A 13651-nucleotide genomic window follows, 5' to 3' on the forward strand; every position below is an offset into this window, starting at 1 on the left:
TTTGTTTTTTTCTAAATATCTAGTAAGCCATGAATTTTTTAAAAAATCTGAAAGGCGCATATTTATGACCCCACAAAACTGCAATTCTTTCCCCATTTAACCGACTCTCTATGTCCAGTAGTTTCCGAGATACCCATAGAGAACATCGTAGGAAACTCACCCTGTATATCTTTTTTTCATCACAATAAAACTGTCCTACCAAATTTTGGTACTCCAATTTCAGAAACAATAGCACCACTGACAATTTTTTATCACACTGCAATTTAACATTTGTAAAAAATAAATTTAAATATTACAAAAACTATTAATTTTAGGTATATAATATAATATATCAAAAAGTTATGGAATTTTACGCAGAATCTAAAAATAAAATATAAAATAGAGTATTCTCTATAATAATTTTAAAATGTGTATCTTAACCTTCCCTATAACTTTTATGTTTAAATATTTTTTGTAAATCTCGAAACGAATAAGATAATGGACTTTACTCTATCGTTGACTCACCCTGTGCATGTAACTACAAGCGGTGTCGTTTAATCCGGTATATCTTCGAGTGAATAATTTGCGACTCATATACAAATATATTATGCATGTGGTAGCTTGATTATACCTCACTTGATATGTAAATCCTTATGTAGTTAACTTGCCAATTTAAAGTTTACTTACAAATTTATTTCTATCCGAATAAATGTAAATCGATCCAAATAAATGTAAAATCTAGAAATTAAAGGAATTTCATTAATGAATATTCAAAACGTAAAAATTGCTAATATAAGATTTATGTTGCAAAATAATTTCAAAAGAGCATTAAACCACCGTTATGTAGATATAAAGGAAAGACTATCAATCGATTTGTCTCCTCCTTTCAATATTGCGCCATTCTCCCGTATGTTTCCTCTATGGAGTCTGCACCCACTCTCCCTTAACCTATCACTCAAAGTCCAAAACAAAAAGAAATGCTCACATCTCACTATAAGAGCACAATTCAAAAATCTCATTAACTCGAAGTATAAGAGTCATCGACTGGTTTACACCGATGGCTCGAAAACTGATAGGCACACGGGAGCGGCTTTTCATACGTTTGATAAAGAAATGTGAATTCTCAGCAGAGCTTTTTGCAATATGTAAGGCCATTCGATTCCAAAAAATCAGCTTTTTACATCAAGCGCTTTAAGCAGGAACGTGATTAATCAATAACCAGATTTTTCGAAACACCCTGTACACATTTTTAAAAAATCTTTAAATATGTAAAACACATAATAAAATATACATGTTTAAGGGGTTTTTCGGAAACTTGACCGTTTTTTAAATAAAAAATATTGTAATATTTGAGGGGTGGTTTCACCCCCTTGGAACTGGAATTTCGAAAAATCCCTTCTTATCGCACCTGTACACCCTAGAATCAACCTGTATGCCAAAATTGAGCTTCTTACGTTGAGTGGTTTGGGCAGGATCGTGATTAATCAGTGAGTCACTTAAGGATTTTATATATTAGTATAGATATCGACATATATAAACATATATAAATAAATGTAAAAAAGTAGAAAAAAAACTCAAAGTCTCGGTTTCAACGTTTATACAATGTTAAACTGTTACACGTGTTTCGCTCATATACGAGCATCATCAGACCTAACAAGAAAGAACCCAAATAAATAACAAATAATAAAAAGGTCGTCATAACTTACAAATACAAATAAAATCAATCCAAATACACGTTCACATTTCACAATTAAAACAACACTGAGACGAGGCTGAAATGACCGGCAAATATTTGTCAATAAAAAACAAATAGGAACAAAAAATCAAACAAAATCAAAAATAAAATAAAAAATAGAATAACCCAGCGGGATTTGAACTCTAGCGTCCCGGGTGGGAACCAGGGAGCAAAGCAACCAAGCTACCATACTACTGAAGTAAAGATTCAGAACTCAACAATAATACACGGCCGAATTAATCTTTCAGATTATTGAAAATTAATGTTGGTTCGAAATTAAAAATATCATTCACGCACACAAGAACCGGACTTTTTTTAGCTCTAGTTATTTCCATTTTCTCCAATAAATCAAGTTTTTTACTTTTTTGGCATTCGTGCAGAACACTAACGTTTTCTGAGATGGAAAAATTGTGACCTGTGGCTAATAAGTGGTTCGCAAAAGCCGATTTAGTCTCAGTTATATCCGAATTTCTGTATTTATTGACAAGGCTCAGATGTTCCTGTACTCGGGTGGAAATCTTTCTACCTGATTGCCCCACATAGACCGCTTGACAGTCGCCACAATTCAAAGAATAAACTCCCGATTTAGAGAGCCTCTCCGTTTTGTCTTTATTTCTAACCAAATTTGCTTTTAATGTATTAATAGTTTTAAAGGAAAAAGATAAATTAAGATTTTTAAAATATTTTGCCAATTGGAGTGAAATATTACCAAAAAATGTTAAAACTTTATACGGGCCTCTCTGTAAATTTTTCGAATATATGACATTATAAGACATCTTGTACCTATTTACAAACTTATAGTAAATCTTGTTAATAGTTCCTAGCGGAAACCCGTTGTTAAAAGCAATTTGTCTTATAATGTTTAATTAATGTCTCTTTATTAAACGCTTCTCTGGGTAGTGGCAAGTTACATAATCTATAGAACAAAGAATTAAACGCTGCGAATCTATGGGAATATGGGGAGTTAGAAATATGCTGAATAACGTTATCTGTGGAGGAGGGTTTTCTAAAAATTTCAAACTCTATTTTATTATTATTTCTCATAAGTAATAAATCCAAGAACGGTAATTTGCCTTCATTTTCTTTTTCCAAAGTGAAAAAAATTCTATTATGTAAGGTATTGACATAAGAAAGGAAATCCACCAGCTGCCGTTCACTGCCACCCCACACGATGCAGACATTAATTTTCAATAATCTGAAAGATTAATTCGGCCGTGTATTATTGTTGAGTTCTGAATCTTTACTTCAGTGGTATGGTAGCTTGGTGGCTTTGCTCTCTGGTTCCCACCCGGGAGGCTATAGTTCAAATCCCGCTGGGTTATTCTATTTTTTATTTTATTTTTGATTTTGTTTGATTTTTTGTTCCTGTTTGTTTTTTATTGACAAATATTTGCCGGTCATTTCAGCCTCGTCTCAGTGTTGTTTTAATTGTGAAATGTGAACGTGTATTTGGATTGATTTTAATTGTATTTGTAAGTTATGACCACCTTTTTATTATTTGCTATTTATTTGGGTTCTTTCTTGTTAGGTCTGATGATGCTCGTATATGAGCGAAACACGTGTAACAGTTTAACATTGTATAAACGTTGAGACCGAGACTTTGAGTCTTTTTTCTACTTTTTTAATTTGAACCAGGTCTCTTTGAGAAAAATGGATGCCTTCTTTAAATAAATAAATGTGATAAAGTGACGCTAAAAGACTACAGTCGATGCGTATTTAACACATCTCTCTCTCTCTCTCTCTCTCTCTCTCTCGAAAATTATAAAGTTTTCCTCTTAATGAAAGATTACTTCCTGGGGAGAGATTAATATAGAAAACAAAATTCCCTAGTATAATAATTCACGTAACATTTTCTTGATATATTATATCTCTGTAGCGCTATTATTTCCGTATAGTTCCTGTAGTGCATGCTTGCAGTTTCGTATTCGATGGATTTATTGCAGTTTCGAGCTCATGGCGCTGAATAAAATATGGGAGTTTATGTTTTCTTTGATGGTGTTTTGCAAAATTTTCCCTATATATTTCTAAATACAGGATGTCCCAGAAATAAGTGCAGATATTTTAACTGGCGGTATATTTCAGCCCCAGAAAGCTTTTTCGGCCTGTGAAGCTTTTTTTGGCGAAACAAAATTGTTGAAAATTTTATTTTTTTCTCCACGTAATTTTTTTGATGAAGAGTATTTTGCTCTATCCCATAAAATAAAGTGGTGGGGGAAGGTTAAACTTGCTTTTATTAAAATAAGGATAACTCTGGTTTGGGTTACCCGATTTAAACAAGCCAGGGCTTGTTTAAAAGAGCTTTTCTTCCTTAAGGATTCCCAGTATAAATTTTGTTACCATAATTTTTTTCGTGGTAGCTAGAGGGCGCTATTTGACATCATAACAGATATTGCGCTTTTGCATAAAAAATTTAAATGGGAGGCTATATATCTCTTTACACATTTTCTCTTTTAGACATTTCTTCTTTCATTCACTTTCATTCTTACACATTTCTCTTTACACAACATTTCCAAAATATCAGCGCAAACAGCAACTTTCTACCTTCTCTCTAACCGGAGATATCAAGAGAACAAATTATGTTAGGCTGCCGCTTAGGATTATATGGTCTAAAAATTATAGTAGTAGGCTACGAAACAAAAAGAGGTAAATTGGTTACGTCAAAATATCAAAACATATATTTTAATTTCATTTTAATACTATTTAATTGTTATTTATCCATATTCGATCCCATAAATTAAAACCCAGGCATATTAAATCCTAGCCTAGCTGGCTATGGAAATATGTCGCTCCAGCGTCTCTATCTACTAAAGTAAGTGGTATCCAAGAAGCCCCAAACATTAATAGCAGAATAAGCGGCCCAACTGCACCAACTACACCAACTGCATTCATGCTGATGAAATTGCAACAAATGCAATTTCATCATGATGGATCCCCTAACAAAATTTTCGTGCCACTTGTTTATTCAGCTGAGATTTCTCTACGGTGTATCTAAACATTGCAGTGTTGCTACCTCATACATTATCCATATTCACCATATTTCTATTCAATGTAATTTTAAATTTGTACACAAAAAATTACGAGTATTAATTCTATTCATATCGGTTAGTCGATTACTAACAATTCTAGAAACGAACTACATTAATTTTATTTTTAGGCGTACCACATTTTAAATTTAATTTTAACTACCTAAAAAAATAACTCTTAATATTGCCACATATACCAAGTAGTTTCAATAAAAAATAAAATTTGAATAATTTTATAATAAACGGAAACAAATAATATTTTTGTTCTCTTTGTGTAATACCCAATCGGATTATGTAGACAGATCGAATATATCGACTCTCGTTAACTTATAACTAGTAGTGGGAACTATCGAATGAATACTATCGAAACATTCGATAATTGCAATTCATTCGAATAATTCGATAGCTAGTAAGAAAACATTCGTTGAAAACTATTCGAATAAAAATTATCGAATAGATGCGTCATCTGCCTTGAAATATTGTATTCTAGTAATTCGGCAGCAAAAACCATTCATTTATAAAATTCATTCATTTATGAAATTAATTTTTTCGTCAGGATCGATTATAATAAAATATTAACTGGATTTTAGTTGTCGCCCGGCGACGTAGGTTTCTCTCCGAGAAACCCGACAGCGGTCGGTGGCAAAGCTATGAAAGAAGCCGGCATCTTTGATTTTTTGCGTGAGTCATATAAAGATAAGGACACATTATTTTTTTTATTGAGGTGCTAGTATTTACACAGAAAATACATTATGAAGGGCGCTGTTGCCATATATTGGTATTAGTTGATATTAGCAAAGAATATTATTGTTTGGCTTTAGTTAGTTAGGGATAGTATGTCTATATATTTTGCATTTTTTATTAATATTCTGTTGTTACACTGCAATAATACTTGTTATTTTGGATGTAGGAAAATTATTTTTAATGTTTTTAAGCAAAGACTGGTTTAATAAAAATAATAATAACAGTAATAATTTGTTATACCTATTAACAACAAAATTTAAAATAATTTAATATAAACATTTTTTTTGCGTAGTAGCAAAATATAAACAACAAATTAGATGTTAAAATTATTTATATTAAATCCTATTTAAAAATAATATAGTCTTTAAATTTTTTGTGGCAACATTGGTTTATTAAATAATAATAATTACAGAACTAATTTGTTATATTAACAACAAACTTTAAAATCATGAAATATAAACATTTATTAATTTTCTAAGCATGCAGTGTAATGGAAAGAAAATATAAATAAAAAATTAGAAATCAAAATTATTTATATTAGGTACGTTATATTACTATTTAAAAATAATATTTACTTTTACTGGCATTTACTTTAAAAAACAAATGAAATATTTCTTCGCAAAAAACTACATGTAAGAGAATTAGCATAAACAAAATACAAACATCGTTAACTTTTTTTTTAAATTGGCACGTGTAAAACTTTCAATTTAATTTTCTCACCCCATAGTTTGAGTTCGATAACCCCATTTACTTAACCGCATTACTTAAATATGATTATTAAGTTCAACTAATTCATATTCTTAAAACATCTAAAATACAAATATGTATTTTTAAAATTAATTCTAAGTTCATCTCATCTCTCTTAAAAATCGCTACTTCTCAAAATTTCCCATTAAAAAATAGACCATATACCATATAAAATAAAATAATTGAAAGATCGGGCTACGGAAAATCACACAAATTTTTGGAAAAATTTTAACACCTGCAAACGCACACAATCGTCATTTAAAAAAACTACTATTTTAGTATTTTAAATGTTTTAATAAACGCAAAAATAGCAAAGTATTTATAAGGCGAAGTTATAAAAATTTGGAAGAACTAATAATGCACTGACGCACACAAAAATCAAACGAATACTAAATTTCATTTATCAAAAGCATTCGATAGTCGTGGCTCAACGATAACCATTTAGTCGCACGGCGAGGTTGTCACATATGCTTTAGTATACAAATGAATGAATTATTTTATTCGAATAAAACCATTCGATAGTTGAAATCATTCATTCAGTAACCATTCGATAGTCTAATTCATTCGATAGTTCCCATCGCTACTTATAACCCAAATTTCAACTTTAAAAATGTTTAATTCATAATTTTATATATATATTTTATTTTTTATCTCGAAAACTATCCGAGATTGGTATAGGTTAGTATAATAGAAAAATTAAATTAATTTTAAAATAATGATATACAGGGTTGTTCTATTTAAAATAACAAAGATGCTAACTAAAACTTTTAGTATGAAGCGGCAACACAAATTTTCCAAAAAAAAAATTGTCACTGGTTCTCCATAAACGTCTAACGTGCCATGGCCGTGAATCACCCTGTATATGACTATGTTTTAGTTTATACCGGGTGCGTCTCAAAAGTGACTCACCCCCTATAACTTTTTTATTTTATCAGATAAAAAATCGAGATTTGGTACAGTACATCTGTCCGTTTTGTAGCTACGGGGTATCCGTGAGAGGGGAAACGATATTCTCTCGATGTTTTTCGTAAAAAAATAGACGACGCGTCTCATTAATAAAAATTCAACAAATTTGCAAGTAGCCAATAAAATGAGTGGGCGGAGCGATTTGCGGTGACGCACTCGTCAAATCGACGTATAAAATATATTGTTGTTTATTTAAATGTTTTTTGTCCGCATTCCTTTTATAGGCACAGATCCAGCAGATGTACTGTATGTTAGTATATGGCATCAATTAGGATTGATTGACGAATTCAATTCTTTTCGGTGACTTCCTGTTTCACCGGAAATGACTACAACTTTTGATTTTCAAATGACACCCTCGGTATTTTTCTACTTTATTCGATAGAAATTGACATTCTGAATAGAAGGACATATCATATGGCAACTTTTGACATTTTCGCATATGGTTTATTTGAAATTATAACTTGCTGTTCGTAACGAAAATTTGACTTGAAATACCTAGTGTGCGGTATCAAATTATTCGTAAAAAAATGCTTTTTCAAAATATGCTAATGAGCCACCCTCGTTCCATTTGAAAAAATTGAGATACGATTAAAAATACGATTTGAGCATTTTCTAACTAGTCCGGACAAGACACTAAAAACAATAGTCAATCAAATCTATTTTTCAAAGTCTCCTTGATGAATAATTAGTGTTTTTAACATACACATGGCACTCTAGATTGAATTTTAAAAAACATTTTTTTTATTAAGCCAGAATGTCAAAAGTTGACATATGATATGTCATTCTATTCAGAATGTCATTTTCTATCGAATAAAGTAAAAAATACCGAGGGTGCTATTTAAAAATCAAAAGTTATAGTAATTTCCTGTGAAACAGGAAGTTACTTTTGAGACGCACCCGGTATAGGAAAAATATACATAGAGTTGTATAATCGCGTAAAGCTCATTTAGAACCTCGCAATTAGTAGAATAAATTAGAAGTTTCAATTACACTTTATACTTTTTAGTTAACGATCATTCACAATGTTTAAAAAACACAATTGGAATTAATAGAATATCCTAGCAGCAGCTTGGGTTAGTCAGTTGTATCCATCGAGAACGCCTAACATTTAACTTAGAAAACTCGCAAATTTTGAAGTATAATTACTGGAACTACTTGAATCTAGAAGAATATATAGGGTGGTCGTGGTCCGAATTGTATTCTGGAAACTTCGGTAACATATTCTGCAGATGAAAATCATTAGAAGAGTTTGTATATAAATATATGTCCCAAAATGCTTGGTTTCGGAGATAAAGGGTCTAGAAATTTCATATGTCAACTATTGAAATTTTTACTTAAAACAAAATTTTAATCTAGAGTGCCATGGCTGTGTTAAAACACTCATTTTTAATCAAGGAGCCTTGGAAAAATATATTTGATCGTTTAATGTTTTAGTGTCTTGTCCTGACCGATTAAAAGATTCTCAAATCGTATTTTTAATCATATCTCAATTTTTTCAAATGAAACGAGGGTGGCTCATTAGCATATTTGAAAAAAACATATTTTTACGAATAATTTGGTACCACACACTTGGTCTTTCAAATAAAATTTTCGTTATGAATCGCATGTTGCAATAATTTCAAATAAACAATATTCAAAAATGTCGAAAGTTAACATATGATATGTCATTCTATTCAGTGTTATTTTTTGTATCGAATAAAGTAACACAATACTGAGCGTGCCATTTAAAAATCAAAAGTTGTAGTCCTTTCCGATGAAACAGGAAGTGACCGAAAACAATTGAATACATCAATCAATCCTAATTTATGTCATATACTAACAAACCGAATCTCGATTTTTTTTATCTGAAAAAATAAAAAAGTTATAAGGGTGAGCCACTTTTGAGAAGCACCCTGTATATTGTATAATTGAAATCCAAAAAATTATTGTTAATGTTAACAGCTATGTTATTCTCGTTTTATTCACAATTACAACTGTTCATTATATTATCAACTTCATTAAAATTTACTTAGTTCCATATTAAAACTATGTATGTATATTATAACTCTTTTTCAGGTATGCTCCATCTTTTGACGCACGACCTACATATTGCAATGTTTGTCGATACAAAATAAACGCCAGACATTTACTTCGATGTGAAGTGTGCAAGTTCAATGTACACAAACGATGTGCAGCCAAAGCCATCAACAACTGCAAGTGGACCACATTGGCATCAGTTGGAAAGGATATAATAGAAGATGCAGATGGGGTAAGTAATATTAGATAAATGTATTCTAGAATTTTATATTATGATTTACCACAAATAAGTTTTATTGGTTTGTTGCTTATTTAAATATTAACCTGTTAATTTCTTTTTAGTTTCAATAATGTTAAGGCGCATTCTCACGACTCGTGTACTTGTCAAACATTTGTTATTGGAATACTAAGGGCTGGCAAAGGTTAGTCTTGGGTCGAGATTTCCGTACGTAAGAAGAGTACAATGTGTTTATAATGTACTGAACAAGGAGAGAACAGTAAACATGTTGCCAAACGTATGAAATAAATCGAGAAACTGTGCACGAGACGTGGAAGGGGATATAGCAGATTTGTCGCAGTTGACCGGTCGACCCAATCAGTACCTCTGTCAGTACTTAAAGTTCTATGGAAAAGTGTACATCTTGCGTTCAGCTTCACGATTTAATTACGTCTCGTGATACTTTATTTGTTTATTTATTAATGAGTCTTTGTAATAATTTTCCCTATAGCTTGGAAATTTTCAAGTGCAAGCTAGAAACACTTGCATTTTTGGTAAAAATAAGTGGAATTGAGTTGGTTTTCGACAGTGGTCGAGCTATTAGAATATTAGAACTCTGAATTCAAAAATCGATATCTCAAAATCTATTAGAAATAATTGATTGTAGTTTTTTCAAAAACATTCTTAATAATAAAAAGATTATAAAAATTAAGAAAATCTTTATCAATAAAAAAATTACATGATTGCTGAAAATTGCTATGCTCTAAAAGTAAATGGATGGGTTGTTTACAATTTTTGAATGGGAAAAAACAACCTTATCGAATTTTTCTTATGTAAACATATTGTAAAAGATGCTATCTTCAAAATAAAAAAAAGTTTCAGTATCTAAAGTGTTTCTTGAGTTATGGCGTGTTATGTGTTAAAAAGTTTAAATTATCGCGATTACTGACGTTCCCTCGTTATAAAAAATGACACCCTAAAAATATCCTTATAATTCCATTTCAGATGCTCAGAAACATTTCTAATGATTTTACCTAGTTATCTTTTCGAAAACAAAGTCTTTTAAAAATAAGCTGTTTGCGATCGTGATTTTACTTTACTTGACAGGGAAAGGCGTACCGGCAACGCCGCAACAGCACTCCGTCGCATTTCTCTCACTTCGACTTAATAAGATCCCTATGCGATTTACTTCCACACATGTAAATACCGACCCAAGAGTAACAGTTGCCATCACGGTATACACGCTATGTCGTGAGAACGGTTTTCTTGTGCAATTATTTGTCACTCGTCGCGTTCCCACTCTCTCTCGGTAAACATAGGTAAATGTAGGTAATAGGTAGATGCGGTAAAGAAATAATATTGTTGGTTATTATTAATTAACATAAGGGCTCACAGAAAGTATACTCAAAAAATTTTAGACTTACTTTAATAAAATATTGAACTTTCTCGTTCATCTATGATTTGATACACAGTCTTACTGTACCTGATACTCATGCTGTAATTTCAAAAATTAATTTATTTTCTGTGAGATATTTGTTTATCATATATTATTTGGAAAGACTCTGTTAACGATTTTAATATAACACTAGTATATATAAATAAATAGTATATTCTATACAGGGTGGCGCACCTCATTCGCCTCGGTTGATTATACGAAAACGGAAAGATGTAGAAACAAAATATTCTATGGGTATTTGTGGGGAGACAATGTGCACAATTTAAAATTATTTTGAAATATACAGGGTGTTTCAGAACCAAGATCCATACCAAAGTTATAATTTTTCTTATGGAACACCCGGTATTTTATTTCATTTTTGAATTCCTGGGCCCAAAAAAGGCATTTATTATAAGGGTTTAATATCTTTAAAATCTTTGGTTTTTGAGATATTTAAAGATATTTAAATTTGCATGCTACAATAAAATAGATTATTAACACTCTGTACATTACTTTTCAGAATTAATTCTTATGCTGAGTTTAAAGTTAAAGAAATAAACTTTACAGAAAAAATGTTAATGCTTCCTTAAACTTATACAGCGGTATCAAAAATTGCTGATCTATTTTAAGAATATATTTTACATAAAAACTTCGTTATTTCAAACACAACACCCTGTATTTTTTTAAATAACTTGAAGCAGATTCAAATGCTCTTTCAAACAATATTAAGGTTTTCTATACCTAACTAGCTCAGATTTTGAATAAAGATCAATTTTTTAATAAAATGGCAACCAAGAGGTCTAATGTCGTTATGGCAAGTTTCTAGTTTTCAGTTAGTAGCTACTTTCAAAATCGAAATTAGTTTATGGACTTATTTAAATTTATACCAGTTTACTTTTATTTAATTTACCTACAATAGTTTAATAAATAATATTTATTAAATATGTATTTATTATTCTATCAAGAAAAACGAAGAAGTAGTTCTTTGGTTTATTTTACGATGCCTTGTAGATATATGGATTTTCTATAAAAGGACCAGTTATAGTAAATTCATTTTCTTCACGTCCAATGACAGGTTTCTGCCTAATAGGTTTTTTAGAAACCACACTACCAGCTCTGTGAAATAGGACAAGTAGTTTTTCAAAGGAACGCTTATCAGGAAGATTCCTATTTGGATATCTTTAAGCATAAGCTCTTCAGGCCAAGAAGCAATATTCCTCACAAAATAAAATCAAAAAAAAATCACTAGTAACATTATCTATTCGTCAACCGGCAGATACTGCTTTATTTTTCTTGGAAAAATAATGAATACTTATTAAACTATTGTAGGTAAATTTAAGTAAACTGTTATAAATTATAAATAATAATGTCCATAAACTAATGTCGACTTTGGAAATAGTTACTAACTGTCACTATAAAATTGCCATAGCGATACCAGTCATCTTGATTGCAATTTTATTTAAAAACCGCTTTTTATGCAAAATCTGAGCTAGATAGGTATAGGAAACCTTAATATAGTTTGAAAGAGCATTTGAATCTGCTTCGATTTATTTAAAAAAATACAGGGTGTTGTATTTGAAATAACGAAGTTTTTATATAAAAATATATCCTTAAAACAGATCAGCAACTTTTGATAGCCCTGTATAAATTTAAGGAAGCAATACTATTTTTTCAGTGAAGCTTATTCTCTACCTTTAAACTCAGCATAAGAATTAATTCTGAATAGTAATGTACAGGGTGTTAATAATCTACTCTATTGTAGCATGCAAATTTAAATATCTTTAAACATCTCAAAAACCAAAGATTTTAAAGATATTTAATTCTTATAATAAATGCCTTTTTTTGGGCCCAGGAATTCAAAAAGGAAATAAAATACCAGGTGTTCCATAAAAAAAAGCTTTGGTATGGATCTTAGTTCTGATCACCCCGTATATTTCAAAATAATTTTAAATAAAATTATATAAGAGTTTCTTGCCTTGAACTGCTAATATAGAAATTAATTCCACGCTGTGTTCGACATAATGTGGATCAACCTGCTCTCACTACCGGTTTCGGGGCCCTACCCCATCATCAGGTGAGCTTTGGTCGTTTCCACAAAATGTCGTGCACAGCGCAGAGTATATAAATACGACTTGTCGTAAAGTAGCGGTAAGATATTAAGTTCCGCATCGCAAGACAGCGGCCTGCGTGCAATGGTAGTACTTTCGTACCACCGAGGCACAACTATCGATAGTAAATAAAGGCTTTTTTCGGCTAGCCCAAATTATATAATGGAAAATAAATTTCTTGCAGTTTTTAGGTGTATAATAAAATTATATAAGAGTTTCTTGCCTTGAATTATAGAAATTAATTCCACGCTGTGTTCGACATAATGTGGATCAATCTGCTCTCACTACCGGTTTCGGGGCCCTACCCCATCATCAGGTTAGCTTGGGTCGTTTCCACAAAATGTCGAGCACAGCGCAGAGTATATAAATATGACTTGTCTTAAAGTAGCGGTAAGATATCGCGATGCGGGACTTAATATCTTACCGCTACTTTACGACAAGTCGTATTTATATACTCTGCGCTGTGCACGACATTTTGTGGAAACGACCAAAGCTCACCTGATGATGGGGTAGGGCCCCGAAACCGGTAGTGAGAGCAGGTTGATCCACATTATGTCGAACACTGCGTGGAATTAATTTCTATATTAGCAGTTCAAGGCAAGAAACTCATATTATTATTATATCTATATATTATATCATTTTATTATACAGAGTGCTACAAATTCGAGGTATGAGCATTGG

The 13651-nt window shown here is 31.2% G+C and overlaps 1 protein-coding gene across 1 annotated transcript in view; it reads left to right on the top strand.

Annotated features, from left to right (window-relative positions):
• Positions 1–4494: 4494 nt before the first annotated feature.
• Positions 4495–13651, top strand: part of LOC115889203 (diacylglycerol kinase eta-like) — a 192454-nt gene continuing 183297 nt past the window's right edge. Inside the window, exons 1-2 of the mRNA XM_030909153.1 lie at positions 4495–4523; positions 9250–9442. Coding sequence (XP_030765013.1) covers positions 4495–4523; positions 9250–9442 — 222 coding nt within the window. The remainder of the gene's footprint in view (positions 4524–9249; positions 9443–13651) is intronic.

Source organism: Sitophilus oryzae, unplaced genomic scaffold (genome assembly GCF_002938485.1).
Source record: "Sitophilus oryzae breed Bouriz unplaced genomic scaffold, Soryzae_2.0 scaffold_811_pilon_pilon, whole genome shotgun sequence".
NCBI classification, from domain to species: domain Eukaryota; kingdom Metazoa; phylum Arthropoda; class Insecta; order Coleoptera; family Curculionidae; genus Sitophilus; species Sitophilus oryzae.